General features: G+C 40.2%; 1 protein-coding gene across 3 annotated transcripts in view; it reads left to right on the top strand.

Moving 5' to 3' along the window:
* The window catches only part of pik3r5 (phosphoinositide-3-kinase, regulatory subunit 5), a 96,969-nt gene that overhangs the window by 17,972 nt on the left and 57,575 nt on the right, over positions 1-21,422 (top strand). The window contains exons 1-3 of one of the 3 annotated variants that reach the window (XM_043714588.2): positions 1,515-1,567; positions 1,691-1,797; positions 18,382-18,482. In XM_043714588.2, the coding sequence (XP_043570523.1) occupies positions 1,704-1,797; positions 18,382-18,482 (195 nt within the window). In that variant the 5' untranslated portion in view covers positions 1,515-1,567; positions 1,691-1,703. Of the gene's footprint in view, positions 1-1,514; positions 1,568-1,690; positions 1,798-18,381; positions 18,483-21,422 lie in introns of those variants that run through there. The other 2 variants (XM_043714587.2, XM_088000527.1) reach the window with 2 other exon arrangements.

Here is a 21,422-nt window from a genome sequence, read left to right as displayed (position 1 = left end):
ATCATCACCCATGGTGAGATTCAGACTTGGAACCACAGACAATCATCTGGGGAGGTGAAGGCCAAGTGGTATTATCACCGGACTGTTAATCAAGGTATCCAGGTAATGCTCTGGGGACCTGAGTTCAAATCCTGCCACGGCAAATGGTAGAATTTGAGTTCAAATTCGACTTTTAAAAATCTGGAAATAAGAGTCTAATAATAACCGTTAACCCATGCTGATTGTCATTAAAAACCATCTCTAGTCCACTAATGCCTTTTAGGGAAAGAAGCTGCTAGCCCAGTCTGACCAACATGTGACTCCAGACCCACAGCAGTGAGGTTAACTCTTAACTGCTTTCTGGGAAATTCGTAATGGGCACTTAACACTGGCCTAGCCAGAGACACCTGCAGCTTGCGAATGAATTAATTTTTAAAAATTACTTGGGTCTCTGGAATATCAGTCCAGTGGCATTGCCTCCCTCTTTGTATAATGAAACAAAAGCATAGTTCAGAACCAGGAGATCCGAAATAAAAACAGTAGATGTTGGAGAAACTCAACTACTATTCCTGAGAGAGAAGAGAAGTCATGTTGGACTCACAATATTTTCATTCTGTTTCTCTTTCAGTGTAGTCACCATAGATTTTTGTTTATTCTTGTACGTGATGTGGATGTTGCTGGCAAGGCCACCATTTCTTGTCCCGCTCTAATCACTCTTGATCGGAGTGGTTTGCAAGGCCAAGTTCAGAGGGCAGTAAAGACTCAGTCACATTGCTGACAGTCTGTAGGCCAGCCCAAGTGAGGATGGCAGGTTTCCTTCCCAAGTGAATCAGATAGTTTATTTAAAACAAAAGACAATAAGGATTTGCACAGTTGCCTTTCGGCTAGCTTTTGTTAATTTCAGATTCTTATTGAACTCATCTGCCATGGTGGGATGATTGACCCACTTCCCCAGAGCATTACTAGACCAGAGATATTACCAATATGCCAATATCTCCTCCTATGTTGCTCCAGAACTTTCTGTTTTTAAAAACCAAAAGAGCTGTGGATGCAGTAAATCAGAAGCAAAAACAGAAATTGCTGGAAAAACTGAGCAGATCTGGCAGCATTTGTGGAGAGAAATCAGAGTTAACATTTTGGGGAGAAAGTGAGGTCTGCAGATGCTGGAGATCAAAGTTGAAACTTTATTGCTGGAACAGCACAGCAGGTCAGGCAGCATCCAGGGAACAGGAGATTCGACGTTTCGGGCACAGGCCCTTCTTTTTAACATTTTGGGTCAAGTGACCCTTCCTCAGAACACTATCTGCTTGTTCTAACTAACTTATCCATGCACAGATGAAGAAATGAACTCTGGTGAGGCAAATGGTGGGTTTACCCATGTGACTTTCTATTTGGACATTGTGTGCCCAGCACCATGACATCATATGCCTGTTGACTGTGCGACGCATCACTTCCTGACTTTAGTGGCACTATTTGGGATGATGAAATTGAGGAAACTTCAAGAAAACCCTCTTTAAATGAGAAAGTCACTTTGAAAGACTGAGTCTACTGAAGTGGGAGATGAGTTTTAAATTGAAGTTCTTGTATTGTAAGTATTTCCAAGAATGGCTGTCAATGATCTTTATTAGTATTCCAGACTCGAGAGGGCATCTCTGCTTAATTGAACCAATGAGCCAGTAATGGCATCTATAAATTTTCCTTCTATTTTAAGGCGATGATATAAAATGCAGCATACCTCCTGTACAGAGGATCGCATCCATCATGCCCTGGAGAGATGTCTACATGGATTGGATAGAACTGTCTCCTCTAATTGGAAGAGTGAGTCATTTTGTTTCAAATTATTTTCTTGTATAGTTTATTCATACTTCTGAATCTCTGCTTTATTGCCTGTGTTATTTCAGTAAGCATCTTTAACAGCTTAGTTGAAAGGTTTGAATGTGACGGTGGAGATTGTTGCCAGTAATTAGCATTTATCCTCCTTTTCAATTAAAACATCATACCCTGTGAAACTGGTATCTTTGAAACTCAGAAATCAGTTTCTCAATGGCTAAGAAGCATAGACTCATTGCACTACTGAACTTCTCAAAATCATAAATATGTACACCCCTGTGTCCCACCAGATTCAGACAGTTTTGATCTTAGATAGCAAATGATAAGGGCCAAATGCAAGTTTAGTGTTTATAACAGGAATCAGTCTATTAGATACAATCCTTGCTACAATATATCAGACTCCGGATTTAATGCACAGAAATGATTTCATTATTGCTTCATATTGAAACTTGCTGATGAGATTTAGACGCACAGCAAAATACTGTAACATCCTGAAATGTTCCTACATCCCGTTTTGTAGTTGGCAGTGTAGCAATCATGAAGTCATTCATGAAAATTTACCATGAGGTAGTTTTTCCAAAATATTTCTAATATAGAGTCATACTACCATAAAAGGATTTCATTCAGCCTATCGTGCTTTTATCAACACTTTAGCAGCTGTCCATTATAATCTCACACCTCAGTATTTTGGCCATAACCCTGCAAATTAGTCATCTCAAGTACATAGAGTCATTGCATCATAAATCAGTTTGTTAGATTTTACGAACGCAAAAGATTAAGATTTATACCCTTAAATTCCCGTACTTAGCTCAAGTTCCAGAGTTTCACTCTCTGCAGCTTGCACACCATGCTGGGAGCACCTAAGGCCTTATTTTTATACATTAGGCCTACCTTGCTTCAAGAACCTATCCAATAGCGTTTGGGGAGTTCCTGTGGAATCTACTTTTACCACCCTTTTGAGTAGTGCATTTCAGATCTCATCTCCTGTATGAAAAGAAAATCTCCCTATATCCCCTTTAGCTCATTTGCCAATTATGTTAAATCTTTGACCTCAGGTTGTCAACCCACTTGCCAAAGAAAAGCATTCGCCCTGATGTGCTTGATTAGAACCCTTCTTTATTTTAAATACATCTTCTCAATCTTTTAATTTCCCCTTAATGAGGAGGACAATTCCACCTTTGTCCACCTCTCTTGATAACCAAAGTTCATTATGTCATGTGTCATTCTTCTTAAACCTCCCCAATACATGCTCCAATGCTTAAATATCTTTCTTAACATGTAGTACCCAAGATTCTGCACAACACCTGAGCTGAGGCTTAACTAGTTATTTGTAAGGTTAAACTTGGCTTATGTTCTCTTTGTATTTACTGTCCCTCTTTGTAAGGTCAAGTGTCCAGAACACACCTTTCCAGTTCCTCAACTCCAAATGGTTAGGTTCAATATTTGAACCCTTGAGTTATATGCTTTGATCGGCCAGTGAGTACATTTTGTGTTATTGTGAACTTCAAAATAATATGATAAAAATTATTGTTAAGAGGAGAATGCTGATGTTACTAGTGCTTACTATCCATTCCTGAACAGGTGGCAATGTACTATTCAAAACATTTTTATTTGCATATATAAGTTTGGAGAACAATAACATCATCCTGTATCAATACTGCTTCACACCCTTCCTTGTCTCCCATTTTCCTATTCCTCATGAATATACATTGTAGCCAGAAACATTTAGTCCCGATCCTCGTTCATGTTTACACGAAATCTCTGTTATCTGCTTGAGCCCTTCGAATGGGTTTGAAACCACAAACTACTAACTCAAGTATGAGTGTGACCACTGAGTCAAGGTTGATTTCGGGCAAACTTTTAAAATTTGAATGTTCAGATTTTGGTCTTGAATGGCATGTGGTAAGCACACTTGCTGTTTATAGTAAAGTTTAAAAAAGGTTTGATTGGTCCGTAAGCATATCGGGCTCTTGTGCAAATGAATTTGAAAAATTTTACGATATAAAAACACTAATAATGGCAAGTTATTGCAAATAGGAATCACTGCATACGATATTTACAATGACTTTGCATTTTTTCATTGATAAATGGGCTAATATATCATTCTCTAGACTGGCTTAAAGGGAATGTTTAAAAAATAATACTTGTCATAATATAATTAATAATGTTTTAACAATCATAATCTATGTAGGCTTCAGCATTACCCCTTCTTTGAATTTTTGCACATGCAAATTTACGTATGCAAATAATATGTTTGTTATTTGGTCATTTGTATGGGAAAGCATAGTGAATGCAAGTAATGGCAGCACTGTAACTCAGTGATTAGTGCAGTTGCCTCATAGTGCCAGGGACCCAGGTTTAATTCCAGCCCCGGGTGATCTGGCTTCCCCCCAAAGTCCGAGGATGTGCAGGTTAGGTATATTGGTGCGCTAAATTGCTCCATAGTGTCCGGGAAAGTGTAGGTTAGAAGGATTAGCCATGGTAAGTGCAATGTTATTGTGTAGGGTTAGGTCTGGATGGGATGCTTTTCAAAGGGTTGGTACAGACTTGATGGGTCAAATGGCCTTTTTCCACACTGTATGGATTCTATGATTCAAGACAGTAATTTCCATAATAATATTTTGAAATACCCCATTTCATGCAGTTATAAGAAATACCTGCTGGCTTTTTGAAGAAGTATATTTCTCTTAACGATTAAAATTTGTTTGCAATTTCTCTAAAATTGAAGAAACCCACACTTTAACATAATTTTAATTTGGATGTTGGGAATCTGAAGAAAATGCTGGAAATGTTCAATGGCTTTGATGTATCTGTGGAGGAGAAAGCAAAGGTAGAAGTCTGATGAAAGGCCAGTGTTTAGGATAAGTTACAGTTATTGATTTCCAAATGAGCTTCACCCTTTTTGTCTCAAAGCGAGGTTTGAATATAAACCTTTAACAAAAAATGCCACATAATCATTGTCCACATTTAATTCACATCCTTGAGCAGCTATACTGTGACACCAATAATGGCAGGAAGGAAATGGGTTCACAACTTATCCGACCATATGAGTCTGAAGAGCTTCGATCTCGTTTCAGCTTGTAAAAGTTTAAACAAATACAATATCAGCTGTTTATCATAGGTTAAGCTTTAAGAAATGAAAGTAGACAATACTCTCAGTCATGATTCTGTTTTTATTGTCAATCTCACTACAGTGGCCTAGAATTGAATTACTCTGAGAACATTTTTCATTTAGATTTGTAGTATTTCAAATACCAAGCATGGTGTAAAGGAATTTTACCTTGATCAAATAATTATGAGATGAAAGTTGGATTTGGATTAAAATTCATTTGTACCGTGTTCTGTTGAAAGCATTATCCAATGTAGGAATGCAGGAACATGAAGCTTTCTTTACGTAGATTAATGTGAATAAAAGCGAGTATTGCGTCCAAGTTTTAGAAATTTAGTTGAATCATTGATTTGGATTCGACTTCTTGATTTCACAGCAATCAATATGTTGTAAAAATCTTGTACAATAGTCTTGAAGTCTTAATTTGAATCCCCATATGCTGAGGGTTGGATCTTGTGCTTAACTTCATGAGTAAGTAAGAAAAACCTGCGGTTAAGTAATATATTTCTGGATATCAGGATGACCCAGTGCTTTACAATCAATGAAATCATTTCAAATCATCATGCTGAATTTTACCAGGAAACGGCTATATAATGTTTGCTGAGTTTCATGGGTTTCCTCAGTGAGCGTAATCGGGTTTTCTCATGCTTTGCCCAAAAATCTGCACATTACCTATGCAAAATGCCTTTAGGGTGCCTTGTTGGTCCTACCTTCCCTTCCACCAAAGGCAGAAGTATTAGCCACTGCCAGGATCATCCAGGATTCCACAGTGCTGGCACTATTTTTAAAGCCCAGCCATATACCAGGTCAGTCAGGAACTGCACTTCACCGTGCACGTAACTAAAATTAAATACTGCTCAGAACGTGAAGGTGTCATGGCTGACACTTCATTGCAAATACAAGTGCACATTTGTAAATGTATGACATGTTAGGGACCGAGCTACACAGATTACCCATCCTTAGTGTCATCCTGTCTTAGAATTCTGTCTGAGGGAGTGCTACACTTTCCTCAATGCCCAGTGTAACCCAAAATCTTCTCATTGATCAATGTGGGATCACCACACACCAGAAAGCCTTCACTTTTATATAACACCAACCAAACTAAGGAATAAACAAATAAAGCAAAGGTGTATTTGTCTGTGGGAGCAGGCTGGGACTGATTACCTTCTGAGTACCAACAAATTTATAGTCAAGGAGTGATCATTGTATCTTGTACAATTTCTGTTGGAAGTAAGAGGTGATTAACTCCAGTGTAGCTTGTTTTGCTGAATGCTGCAGTGCTCATAGCCCTCATCTATCTCTTATAAGCACTTGCCCCCACATTCCCCCAATCCCCATACTGGCCTAAACATCGAACCTCATCTTCAGCAAGCCCTTCAGCTCAATGACAGCCTAGTGAAAGGATATCTCAGCCTCAGTCAAGGGGTTGCACAGTAGTATCATCAGCCAGCCTTTATCTCTCAGTGATATCCTTAAAAGGCATCCAGAAATGGAGCAGCAAACTGAGAATTCTCATGGAAGTTCCCAGGGCTGTTGGGAATAGACTTCTAAATTGTGGTAATCTGTGATGATCACAGATGGCTTCTACATTGTTGGAATAGAAACCCCTTTCTATGGATGCACTCTGCCAGGTTATGATATGGTGCTCTCAACACAATGTCTATATCCAGCCTTTAGTGCCCTGTACTAGGCAGAACCCAGTTATATTGGCAAAGCCCACTGTCCAGGCTGAAATGCTGACCTTATCAGATGATGTGATGTAATCTCACACCAAGGCCTTTGGTAACAGGCTAGATCCATTTGTGGTTTAAGGATTGTGAGATCCCATACAGATTCCCAGAGGATCCTCAGAAGCAACTGGTGATATAAAAGTGTCTTGTAGTTGTCGTTTTGACAATAATTGGGATAAGACGGCTACCCTCCCATCATATTGCATGTCCTACTCCAGCATCAGCTTAGTTCTATGACAGTGTTCCAGGACATTGTGAATCCATGGTGGCACTGTGCCTCACTTATCTGGAGGAAAAAGTGTCAAGGAGTCTAAAGTCTGGGCCTTCTGAACTTCCAGCCCATCCTGAGATGAGGCCTCATTATATCGAAGCTGTTTCACATCCACTGAAACTGGCTGCTAGTCCTAGGCTTGCTGGGACATCTGTTTTTCCTCAAATTCCCTGCATTTCATAGCACCGCAACAAGAATGATAATAACCCCTATAGTGGCTGGCTCCATCAATCATGTTTCCAACGAGCCTGTGCGGTAAATAGCAGAAACTGAAAACATCCTTAGTAATGTCAGCAGTCAGCATTCGCAAGACAGACAGATGTCATTCTAGGATAGTCTTCCATTCAGTGAGACATTTGATTCATTTCACACGATGTCAAGAAACATTTTGAGGCAGTGGATATTGCAAAGGCTCTGATCCCTGGCAACATTCCAGCAATAGAACTGAAGGTCTATGCTCCAGAACTCTCCTCATCAAATTCTTCCAGTACAGTTACAACACTGGCATCTAACCAGCAGTGTGGAAAATTGCCCAGGTATGTTCTACACAGATCGGGTGGTAGACTGCTCACCTTAAATCGCAAATTAGGATGTTTTTCACTTGGCTCAAAGGATTTGCTGAATAAATAAACAATGTTTGATACATTACCAGCATAGAGTGTGTACTTCAACAGGCTGCTGTACAGGACATTGGTGGGGCCACTTTTGGTGTCCTGCATACAGTTCTGGCTGCTTTGCTATAGGAAGGATGTTATTAAATTGGAAAGGGTGAAGAAAGGACGTTGCTAGGACTAGAGGGTTTGAGTTATGGAGGGAGTCTGGATAGACTGGGACTTTTTATTCTTAAGCGTAGGAGGTTGAGGTTTATAAAATCATGAGGGTCATAGCTATAGCGAATAGAAAAGGTCTTTTCCTGAGGGTAGGGGAGTTCAAACCTTTTCCTGTGAGATGGGAAAGATTTAAAAGGGGCCTGAAGGGCAACATTGTCACACAGAGGGTGGTGCATTTATGGAATGAACCGCCAGAGGAAGTTTTAGATACAGGTATAGTTACAGCTTCTAAAAGATAGTTGCACAGCTATGTTAATAGGAAAGTTTACAGGGATACGGGCCAAACGTAGGCAAATGGGACTAGTTTACTTTGGGAAATCTGGTGTGCATGAATGTGCTGGACCGAAGGGTCTGTTTCCATGCTGTATATCTATGACTCTAGGAGCTTAGAAAAATTACAGTGAAAACTATGTATAATGGGTATTGAAGGCTGTATTGGTAGAAGCATCAGTCAATCAAAAGAAAAGGAAGGGACATTGGAACAGTAATAGGTCTTTGCAACTGTTGCAACGTTCAATTCATTCAGAGTTTATCTTCATTTACTTGCTTATGTTTGGTGACGTTAAAACTGTTGCCTACTGCAAATGCAAAATTATATGTTTTGAAATTTCACCAGTTACTTGGGGGAGAGAGTTCAGATTTTCAGGAACCTTTAAGTGAAGAAATGTTTCCTGGCATTAGCTTTGAATGACCTGGCTCCAATTTTACATATTGCCATTCAGCCCATGTTCCTGGCACCCTCAGTAGAGGAATAATTTATCCCAACTCAGCTCCATCAATTTTCTGATAAATTATCTGAAAAAGGGCAGCACAGTGGCTCAGTGGTTAGGATTGCTGCCTCACAGCGCCAGGGACCTGGGTTTGATTCCAACCTTGGGTAACTGTCTGTCTGGGTTTTGCACGTTCTCCCCGTGTCTGTGTGGGTTTCCTCCGGGTGCTCCAGTTTCCTCCCACAATTCAAAGTTGTGCAAGTTAGGTGAATTGATCATGCTAACTTGCCCATAGTGTTCAGGGATGTGTAGGTTAGGTGCATTAGTCAGGGGTAAATGTTAGATAATAGAGTAGGGGAATGGGTCTGAGTGGATACTCTTCAGAAGGTCGATATGGACTTGTTGGGCCAAAGGGCCTGTTTCCACACTGTAGGGATTCTATGAAACCTATGAAATATTCTGCACTGAAGGGGTTCAGTGAAACCATAAGCAAAATGTATGAGACCCTAGTTTACTTATGCCTCACTTTGGAGAAATACCTAGTCTTTGTTTGTCATGCTCATATAGCCGAGTCAAAACTGGGAAGTTATCATGTAAAAATAATCTTAAATGCAAATCTGTATCCTGCCACACCATTGCATGATATGAATGGATTACTGTTCTGTGGAATCAGTGGAAAGGCAAGTTCAACTACAGTTGTAATAAATATGGACTTAAATTAAACAGATGTTACCAAAGGTAAAGTCAGAAATACAGGAAATGAACAACAGCTCATTTAGCAGCTGAAAGAGAAAGATGGGTGGAATATTATTCTTGTCCCTCTCCAGTATGGTCTTCTTGCTTCGAGAATGTGCTCCTAGAATGACTTGCTAAAGTTTCCATTGTCTGTACATCTGCTATTTTTTTCTGGACTGGAATCTGAATGACTATTCTACTACGAGCTTTCTGTATGTATACAAAGTGTTGGTGCCAGAGAAAAAGACATTCATTTCTGAATTGAGATAACATACGTGATTTGACTGAACACATCTGTTATTATTTGGATACTTGCCCCACCTGCTTCATTCATATAGTCCATCCTTTGTTCTTTGTATCCCTTGTAATGGGCTCACTTAGAAACTGAGAAGAAATAAAAATAAAACTTCTGCAGCATTTGATCATTCATACTTGAAACAGGATTGGGTTCATCAAAAATACAGCTAAGAAAGAACAAAAGCCTAAATTTTCTGGTGGCTCAGCAATCATTATTTCAGTGTGGATGAGAGTTGAATGGGGATCCTGTGGAATCCACACTGCGGCATACTCCAAAGGAATTGACCGGGAAATTTCTTTTTCTCTTTTACTCCTGGAACTCTCTGATAGTTAAATCAGAGATTTTGGAAGATTCCAATAAATTTAAGCAAAATGGTTATTCAGGATAAAGTAAGACTGTTAAATACATAGTGTAACTCCCTGAGCAAGGTACACTTCCATCACACCCTGACCTCACCTGTCACCCACCAACCCAAGATCTGACCCCCTTACTATGCACCCCCTCCCCAACCCCACTTAATCCAACCCCATATCACCACTAACCAAACTTGAACTAAACTCTCCACTACCAGACCTGAAACCCCTGGACCCAGCAACTATCTTCCCCATCCCCTGTCAGACCTGATTTCTCCCAACCACCCCAAACTACCCTATACATGCATCACTCACATGGCTCAATTGCCAAGTTGCATCCTGACACCTTATCCAATCAGCTTTCCACTTGAAATTGTAATCCAAGTACCCGACTCCTTACTCACCTGGCACCCTAACTTAGCTAGCTTCATAGTTACCTGACAACCTGGCATCTGACTTACCTGGCAATGGTCGTCCATACTCATCTGGTACCCTACCTTTGAAGCACACTATGGTTACACTTGCACCTGTCAGAGCATCTATCATAACCTTTACATTTCAGAATACAGTAGCTGACTGCTGTGAAAAGGGGACATGGTTCACCTTCCTCTGACGGTGGTATGCTATGAAAGAACTGTCAGAAAGAAAATAGAGCTCCCCATTTCTGTGGGAGACCTCATCAGAATCTCCTGTTAGAAATGTGAAGCTCTCTACTTTTGTAAAAGAAAGAGAGGCTGGGGTGGCAATCTGTATGCCACTTCTTAGAAACTCTGGCCAAATGCTTCTTCAGATAGATGGGTGAAAAATGTTTCCTATAAATTTCATACAGATTAATCTCAACTGTTGGCTCGATCAGAGGTAAGAATTTCTAAGGAAAAGCATTGCAATAGTTTACGTACTTGACCTGTGTAAAAAATCAAATTGGGAAACCTAAGGAAAATAATGCAAAAATAATAATCTTTTGGGAGTACAGACTTGAATATTGGTGAAAAAAGAAACATTTTGATAAAACTTGTACTCATCAGGGTAATTTGCAAAAATCCCAATTCAAAAGGAAAGCCAACATTTTTATTGCATGAAAAGAAACTGCTGATTGGGTTGCAATTTGACTTAGATTGATAGTGGCATAACCATGGCGAATGCACTGATTAATGATGATCGACTGTTAAATACCGGCTTCATTGAAATTTTAAACCAAGCAGGTTGACTCTGATTGCAATGGACATTCCCGAAGAGATGAACCACTGAATGCCTGTCACCTGTTTTGTTGTGTTGTAACAGACACAATGCATGTAGACATTCTTTCTGTCTGCAAAGACCAGGGTCACATATATTAATGTATCTAGCTTCTAGTAGTTGTGTATATTTCTGTGTACTGGAAGCTACATATATTAATATGCAGAGCCCTGTTTTATCTGTCCAATCAACAATCCCTTCGAGTACAGTATAAATCTTGCCCTTTGCCTTGAATTGATGCAATTAGCAGCTTAAAAGAGAATTGTCCTTGAAAGGTCTCAAGAATTACAATCAAACAAAATCACAGAATCAGCCAGAGGAAGTGGTGGATGCTGGGGCCAAACAAAGGCAAATGAGATTAATTTAGTTTGGGAAACCTGGTTGGCTAGAACAAGTTGGACTGAAAGATCTGTTTCCATGTTGTATAACTTTGTGATTCTACAGTATGACATTAGAACTCTACAGATAGAGGCCACTCAGCCCATCAAGTCTCCATCAACCCTCCAAAGAGCATCCCACACATAACCCATCCTGCAGAGTTCCACCTTCCCACCCCAAACCATCCCTGCATTTCTAGTGACTAATTCCACTAGTCTGCACATCCCTGGACACCATGGACTAATTTAGCATGATCAAGTCCCCTAGCCTGCACATCCCTGGACACAATGGGCTAATTTAGCATGATCAATTCCCCTAGCCTGCACATCCCTGGACACCATGGGCTAATTTAACATGATCAATTCCCCTAGCCTGCACATACCTGGACACAGTGGGCTAATTTAGCATGATCAATTCCCTTAACCTGCACATCCCTGGACACCATGGGCTAATTTAGCATGATCAATTCCCCTAGCCTGCACATCCCTGGACACCATGGGCTAATTTAACATGATCAATTCCCCTAGCCTGCACATACCTGGACACAGTGGGCTAATTTAGCATGGTCAATTCCCTTAACCTGCACATCCCTGGACACATTGGGCTAATTTAGCATGATCAATTCCCCTAGCCTGCACATCCCTGGACACCATCGGCTAATTTAACATGATCAATTCCCCTAGCCTGCACATACCTGGACACCATGGGCTAATTTAACATGATCAATCCACCTAGCCTGCACATCCCTGGACACCATCGGCTAATTTAACATGATCAATTCCCCTAGCCTGCACATACCAGGGCACCATGGACTAATTTAGCATGATCAATTCCCCTGGCCTGCACATCCCTGGACCCCATGGGCTAATTTAGCATGATTAATTCCCCTAGCCTGCACATACCTGGACACCATGATATAATTTAACATGATCAATCCACCTAGCCTGCACATGCCTGGACACCATGGGCTAATTTAGCATGATCAATTCCCCTAACCTGCACATCCCTGGATGCCATGGGCTAATTTAACATGATCTATTCCCCTAGCCTGCACATCCCTGGACACCATGGGCTAATTTAACATGATCTATTCCCCTAGCCTGCACATCCCTGGACACCATGGGCTAATTTAACATGATCAATCCACCTAGCCTGCACATCCCTGGACACCATGGGCTAATTTAGCATGATCAATTCCCCTAACCTGCACATCCCTGGACACCATGGGCTAATTTAGCATGATCAATCCACCTAGCCTGCACATCCCTGGACACCATGGGCTAATTTAGCATGATCAATTCCCCTAGCCTGCACATCCCTGGACACCATCGGCTAATTTAGCATGATCAATTTCCCTAGCCTGCACATCCCTGGACACCATGGGCTAATTTAGCATGATCAATTCCTCTAGCCTGCACATCCCTGGACACCATGGGCTAATTTAGCATGATCAATTCCCGTAGCCTGCACATCCCTGGACACCATCGGCTAATTTAACATGATCAATTCCCCTAGCCTGCACATACCAGGGCACCATGGACTAATTTAGCATGATCAATTCCCCTGGCCTGCACATCCCTGGACACCATGGGATAATTTAGCATGATTAATTCCCCTAGCCTGCACATACCTGGACACCATGATATAATTTAACATGATCAATCCACCTAGCCTGCACATGCCTGGACACCATGGGCTAATTGAGCATGATCAATTCCCCTAACCTGCACATCCCTGGACACCATGGGCTAATTTAACATGATCTATTCCCCTAGCCTGCACATCCCTGGACACCATGGGCTAATTTAACATGATCTATTCCCCTAGCCTGCACATCCCTGGACACCATGGGCTAATTTAACATGATCAATCCACCTAGCCTGCACATCCCTGGACACCATGGGCTAATTTAGCATGATCAATTCCCCTAACCTGCACATCCCTGGACACCATGGGCTAATTTAGCATGATCAATCCACCTAGCCTGCACATCCCTGGACACCATGGGCTAATTTAGCATGATCAATCCACCTAGCCTGCACATCCCTGGACACCATGGGCTAATTTAGCATGTTCAATTCCTTTAGCCTGCACATCCCTGGACACCATGGGCTAATTTAGCATGATCAATTCCCTTAACCTGCACATCCCTGGACACAGTGGGCTAATTTAGCATGATCAATTTCCCTAGCCTGCACATCCCTGGACACCATGGGCTAATTTAGCATGATCAATCCACCTAGCCTGCATATCTTTGGACTTGGGAGAAAACCAGTGCACCCGGGGGAAACCCACATAGACACCAGGAGAACGAAGGAAGTTAGAATTTGATAGCGCACATTTACTACTATTTTAACAATTACAACTTTATAAGTTTAAAGAAGTTCTGGAAAGTGCAGATTGACCGTGACACAGAAAATGTTTCGACCTAATTAGCATGGATGTTGACTCTGTGTAGTCCAGTAGATTCAGCAGAAATGCTGTAAAGCCCATACGCCCAGTCAGAGAAGGGTAGAATCAAATTGTTTATTATTTTAACTTGGGTGTGTAGTCATTTAGTTACTGTTTAATATGTTATTGTACGAAAAGGCAAGACTAACATTTATATAACCTTTTATAACCTCAGAATATCTGAAGAGCCTTGCAACCAATGAAGCATTTCTGAAGTGAAATCATTGTTGAAATTGTCAGCAAATACAACTGACAATTCTGTGCACAGCAAGGTCCCAAAATAGTAACACCATATTGAGCGGATTCCTATTTCTGTGATGTTGACCGAGGTGTAAATATTGACCAAACCACCAGGATATCTCTCCTGCAAGTCTTTTAAATAGTGCTTTTGGGATACTTTATATCTACCTGAGAGAGTAGCTGGGGACTTAGTTTAATGTTTCATTTGTAAGACAGCACCAACAATAAAGTAGCACTCCTCGATACTGCATTGGAGTGTCACTTCAAATTTCTATGCTCAAGTCCTTTGAGTGAAATTTGCACTCTCGACCTTCTGACTCAGGTTAGAATGCTACCATCTGACCCCCTGATTTCATTAGTTTTATTCCCTTCCACTTGGTATCTTAAATACCTCTGAAAAGTTCTTTCCTCTTATTTCTGCCAAGGTGAAGCGCAAGGTTTTTCCAATCCTTGTTCATAAACCAATCCCCTGGCAACATTGATATCCCATTGTTGTACTATTTTCATTTGAAGGAGAGTTCTGGCCCAGATGTTAGGACCACTCACCTTTTGTTCCATGAGATCTTTACATCCTCCTGGGATGGCAAAGGTGTCAGTGACTGTTGTCATTACAGTGTTCCCTTGGTTTTACATTTAGGTGCCAGTTCAGATCATGTGTTCAAATGTGGTCAATTTATAATTGAATAATCCTCTTGTATTTCAGTAAGCATTTAGCCAAGTGCATCATTCAAGATGTAATCTGATCAGAGCATTTTGTTATTCTCAAGACATCCATTTTGCTGATTTGGGAGTATCATTTAGTGTACAGTTTGTTTCTGAATTCTTGCTCTGAAATGGTTGAGAATGGCCAGTGTTTAAACAATTCTCACCACAGTTCTTTTTTTAATCTCTCCTCTAACTTGTCTGGCCTCATAGTTAAGCATATTTTATCTTTTCTTGATTGATTCTACTTACATTAGAGAAGTCTTGTATATGCCTGATTACAAAGCAGAGAACTGAATTTATAAATGAAGGTGTAAACAAAATTGATTGATTGATTTATTGCTGTCACATGTAATGAGATACAGTGAAAAGTGTTGTTTTGATTGTCATATAATCAATATTGACCAAACCACACAGAGTGCACCAGGGTAGCACAGTAGAGTGCAGGATACAGTGTTACAGCCACAGAAAAGGTGCAGGGAGAGGGATTAGAATTAACATTTGAGAGGTCGGTTCACAAGTCTGATAACAGCTGGGTGGAAGCTGTTCTTGAATCTATTTGTACGCGTATTCAAGCTTTTATATCTTCTGCACAAGAAGAGGGTGGAAAAGAGTATAAACTGGGTGGTGGGGATCTTTGATTATGTTGGTGGCTTTCCTGAGGCAGTGAGAAGTATAGATGGAATCAGTGGACGGAAGGCTGTTTTGTATAATGACTGAGTGTGTTCACAACTCTCTCTGGTTTCTCGTGTTCTTGGGAAGAGCAGTTGCTACACCATATTATGATGCATCCAGATAAGGTGTTTTCTATGGTGCATCTATAAAAGTCACTAAGAGTCCTTAAGGACATACCAAATTTCCTTAGCCTCCTCACATCGATGCGGGTGGACCAGGACAGATTGGTGGCGATCATTACTCTCAGGAACTTGGCACCCTCAGCCATTTCCAGCTCAGCACCATTGATGCAGACAGGGGCATGCCTTTCCCTCCATTTCTTGAAGTGAAAGACCAGCTCCTTTGTTTTGTTGTCATTGATGGAGAGAGGTTGTCTATGATTGATTAATGTGGATAAAGAGTGAAGCTGGAAAAATCAGAGCAGGTCAAGCTGTATCAGAGGTGGGGGAGAGTCAATGTTTCCAATTGTAACCTTTCATCAGGATTAATTGATGTTTATTATTAAAATGAATTAAAGTTACCGTAGCAGTATAAATCTATTATTTTTAAAAGTCCCTTTGCAGATAAGATAAATTAACCATAACTTTATGTTCCATTTCATTAAAATGAATTCCTGGTAAGCTGATACATTCCAGATCATGAATAACATTTTTTATAATGCTAAGCATTTAGTGATCACACATTCATGATATTCTGATCAAACCACAGTAGCAGTGGGCGTAAGATCTGGAGTTTGTTAAGTGGATGACATGCACACACTTTAGCAACTCAGATAAGTATATTACTTCTCATCATTTTTGCCAAATGTTACACACATTGTTTACAAAAACTGCTATTTAAAGTGAGCATCCTCCCCACTTCTAAGAACACATATGGCCTGGCATAGTATCTTTCACTATCTTCACTTCCACCTCCTCCTCGGTACACATAAATAAATGAATATGAGCCCATGCGAGAATGTGCTGAAGACATAAATTCGACTAGAGGGCAAGAACATCTTCTGGAATATGATTTCTTTGCTTTATTTGCAAAAGTATTTGATTTACCTGCAAACTGAATGTTATTGGGACTGATAATAATGATTTACTAATGTTAGCATTTCATCCAATAATTGTTTAAAAAGATTCTTTCAAGCTGTCATTGATTCAACTTATACATTATTTCTTTTTTGAAATCTTTTAAATATAGCCATTTTACTCGTGTTATTCAGATATTTTCTTCTTATCAGAATAGCATAAATTCATAGGTGTCTAATTTGGCTTGGTAGTAGGCTGGGTCAGAAGGTTATGGATTCAAGGCCAGTTTCAGCAACTGGAATACTAATTGGAACAATCAAGAAATCTAAATTTTAAAGCAAGAAAGCATTGGTGATGACTGAAATTGGCACCTCTGTTTTCCCGAGTGGATATTAAAGATCCCAAGGAAGTGTTCCTAGTGTCTGAGCCAATTCTGATCCCTGAAATTGTATTATTCAGTTACTATCTCACTGCTGTTTGTGGATTCTTTCAGTTCAAAGTAACTAATAATTTTCACCACATTCCAATACCAAATTCTTTTGAAAATATTTAATTGACTGTAAAGCTCTTTTGTGAGAATGTCAGACTCAACATAACTGCACATTTTTTTTTCAAAACACTGATTTAGGTACCCAAGTGCACAGATATAAATGTTAAATCATACTTTTTTGTTCCTTACATACTTTCATTCACATAATCAATTCTATATTCAATGGGGTAATTCACTGGAAAAAGTCCCAGCCTCTGAGTATGATGCTCTTTCCCATTTTCAGGCTTTTAAAGGGAAATGATCAACACAAATGACTTACTTCATTGTGTAAAAGAAAAACTGCTTTCTGAAGGACAAATTTGTGTAAAATTAGTTCTGAATTGACAGTAATAGATTCTGTAAATAGTGCCTTGACAGTACACAAGACTGTTCTGAAACTGCAATAATTACTCAGCACTAGAAAGATTGGTTTAGATTCATACATCTGGGTAGAAAAGGGAACTAACTTGAAATGCAACGATTTTCAACAACTAATATTCTAAAATATTCATAGAGTATTACTTCTATACAACATTGCAGAGAGTTCCAGCTTTCACTTATTCTGCCATGCCAAAAACACAGAATTAATCTGTTCTGAACCCATGGCATTTAAAAACAGGAGTTCCCCTAACTTTTATTAATCATTCTCAAAGTTAAAGCATTTCAAAAAAATTCTACTTCATGTTCAAACTTCTATTGCTTCCTATTCATTTCCGATCTCCTAGTAGAATCCAACAGGAGCATCATAGATAATATTTGTAAAAAGCACTTTACATTCAGACATCATCTTTAATTTCATTTTTAAAAATGCCAAGGTATTTCACAGGAGCAGTATTAGTCAAAGTTTGACACAAGAGTGCCTAAAGAAGTATTAGGACAGATGACAGAAATCCTGGTCTTCAACGATAAAAGAGAGGTAAAGAGTTTAGGGAAGATATTACAGAGCTTAAGATGCTTGGTGGATGACCACATGACTACCATTGGTGCTGTAATAAAGATCAAAAATGTACTAGATGCTAGAATTGGAATCATGCTTTCTCTGCTAATTGCTATCCAGTGACTGTTACCTTGAAAGTCTATGTGTAGATGTCGTGTAGATAGTTTAGCAATTCTGCTCATCTTATTGAACAAGTGGCACAATGTAGTCAATGGAACATTGAATCAGACGATGTGCAAACAGGCTGATAACTGATCTGCTGTCAATCACTTCCCATCCGGCAGGGAAAATCTTGCATTCAATCCCATTACATAAATATATTGAGTCCTTGCTGCTGTTAGTTTGTCAACCAATCCTGGCTTTCTTTTTCAGCTGGGCTCTGTGTGAACCGTTGGAGCTTGGAAGAACTCGTGAGCAGAGATCCCCACAGCTTTTTAATCCTCATTGAGAAGATACTGCTCAAAACTCAGGAGGTAAGGGACATCTCAGCAGAGTTTACAGACACTTTCTTCTGTTTGAAATTGATTGGTTTGGTTTGTGAAAGGTATAATGCATGTTTAGTAAAAAAAGTAACTGCCATAATAAGGAAAACTTTGTGAATGTATGATAGACCATATTTTTCAGGTTACTTTCAGAATCAGAAGCATTTTTAGACATACTGAACTGCTTAGTTTCGTAACTCATGAGTATGAGATTGAATAGTTCACAAGTGCATTTTTAGATTAGTCAGAATACATGCATTTGATTCAGGCTACAATAATTTGGAGATTCCCCCAATGTGAGGGTGTTGAGAAAATAGTGGAACAGCTTGTCCTAAGAACAGGTGGAAATGAGTCCTGCAGATGCTGGAGATTAGAGTCAAGAGTGTGGTGCTGGAAAAGCACAGCAGATCAGGCAGCATTCAAGGAACAGGAAAATTGAAGTTTTGGACAAACTCCCTTCATCAGGAATGAGGCTTCTCCTAAGAACTGTCCATGCTTGCCTCTGATTGATCAGCAGCTTACTCATGGCAGCAGAGTCTCTGTCCCTGGGGTCTTAAGTTCCTTCAAGAGGCCACAAACTGACTGGCAATGGCTTCAGTGGGAGAAAATGAGGTCTGCAGATGCTGGAGATCAGAATTGAAAAGTGTGATGCTGGAAAAGCACAGCAGATCAGGCAGAATCCGAGGAGCAGGAGAGTTGACATTTCGGACATAAACCTTCATATAGACCTTGCCTTGAGGAGTCCAGTATTGGCTGGCTCTCCCAACTGTTGTGACAGACTCGTCACCACAAGCTTCTTGTCCTTTGGAACTGGGTTGAGCTGCCATTGTTTTCCTGGACTGGTTGCTTCATTGCTTTTGGCCTTTGGCTTTAAACATCCTTTCTTCAATTTCTTCCCATTTTCCCTATTTTGCTTCTTACTTTGCAGCTGCTTCCTCCATCTCTTCTTTGGTTACCTAGAGCTACTGTTTAAGTCTTTGTTCTTATTATTTAATTCCTGGTGCTTCAGGGAAATTTCCTCTTCACTCCCTTATTGGATATTTTATTTTCTTCCCTGTCAATCTGTGTCCAAGTTCAGAGACAAAGGGGAGAAAATCAACCTGGACTGGTCTGCAGAAGTAGAGAGCTGAGAAGTGGCAGATGGAGTTTAATTTAGATAAATGTAAGGTGCTGCATTTTGGGAAAGCAAATCTTAGCAGGACTTATACACTTAATGGTAAGGTCCTCAGGAGTGTTGCTGAACAAAGAGACCTTGGAGTGCAGGTTCTTGGCTCCTTGAAAGTGGAGTCGCAGGTAGATAGGATAGTGAAGAAGGCATTTGGTATGCTTTCCTTTAATGGTCAGAGTACTGAGTACAGGAGTTGGGAGGTCATGTTGCGGCTGTACAGGACATTGGTTAGGCCACTGTTGGAATATTGCGTGCAATTCTGGTCTCCTTCCTATCAGAAAGATGTTGTGAAACTTGAAAGGATTCAGAAAAAATTTGCAAGGATGGTGGATTTGAGTATAGGGAAAGGTTGAACAGGCTGGGACTGTTTTTCCTGGAGTGTTGGAGGCTGAGAGGTGACCTTATAGAGGTTTATAAAATCATGAGGGGCATGGATAGGATAAATAAATAAAGTCTTTTCCCTGGGGTGGGGGAGTCCAGAAGTAGAGGACATAGGTTTAGGGTGAGAGGGGAAAGATATAAAAGAGACCTAAAGAGCAACCTTTTCACTCAGTGGGTGGTACATGTATGGAATGAGCTGCCAGAGGAAGTAGTGGAGGCTGGTACACTTGCAACATTTAAAAGGCATTCGGATGGGCATATGAATAGAATGGATTTGGAGAGATATGGGCTAGGTGCTGGCAGGTGGGACTAGATTGGGTTGGGATATCTGGTTGGCATGGACGAGTTGGACCGAAGGGTCTGTTTCCATCCTGTATATCTCTATGACTCTATGACCACATATTGAAAGGACCCAGGAACCAGGATCATTAAAAACTCCAGACCTGAATAATTAGATTGAGCTGAATGTGCTTTCAGACAGACCCTCCCCTGACTAGGGGATGTCTTTTCAAGTCCTTCTCAATGAAGTGAAACCCACAAGAGGAAGGTGATCACATGGAGTCAAGGGAGCATTCCTCCTTCCCCTGAATCCACAGCAAAGCCTTATAAAATATCCTCGACATTAACTTTGGTTCATAGCTGTTGAAGGATCTAGGAAGGAACAAGCCCACAAATTGAGAACTTATTTCGAACTAAGGGGCAGTTAGGACGAGGGTAGACACATTCAAGGAGCTTAACTCATGAGGAGCAAAATGGATCAACAAAATTATCATTGAAAACTAAAATGGCCAATATGAACTACCTGCTTCAAAACACAACTGAAACTAACAATTTTCATTTAGATGCCCGAGTAGATGAACTGTTCTTGTACTGGAGTTTATTCTTATTCAGTGTTTGGTTTGAATTCTATTCGTCAAATCAAATCCAAACTCAGAAATAATGCAATTTAACATATTTTGTGCAGTTCATGTCACAAAAAGCATACTCTGTTTAAGCTGTTACAGATTCTAACGTATGGAGTTTGATTTAAAGCCTGACTCTGTGCTGATTGCTCTGTGCTGGGGCACGTTGTAGGGCAGATTCGACACATGCAACTTTTATCTAAGAATGCAAACTAGTTGCAGATTTGCAGCCCTGATATAAAGATCACCATGAAACACAAATGTGCCTCCCTGTGAGGTTAGTGTGCGATTCTTGGTAAAGACATCACCACAGAATACTAATTTTATATGGCGTGTATTTGTTGTTGAGATCATAACCACAACAGGGAAAACAATACATTTCACAAATGCCCGCGGAATTTTGACTATAGGGTCCCTTGCTGTTTTATCTAAGTTTAATGTTGAGAATAAGACAATGAGAATGTACATTCCAATAAATTG

The sequence above is a fragment of the Chiloscyllium plagiosum genome, unplaced genomic scaffold (genome assembly GCF_037043375.1).
Source record: "Chiloscyllium plagiosum isolate Xiang-an unplaced genomic scaffold, Cpla_swu_hap1 HiC_scaffold_25, whole genome shotgun sequence".
NCBI lineage: Eukaryota > Metazoa > Chordata > Chondrichthyes > Orectolobiformes > Hemiscylliidae > Chiloscyllium > Chiloscyllium plagiosum.
Note: the sequence above shows the minus strand (reverse complement) of the source record. Positions and strands in the feature narration are given on the sequence as shown.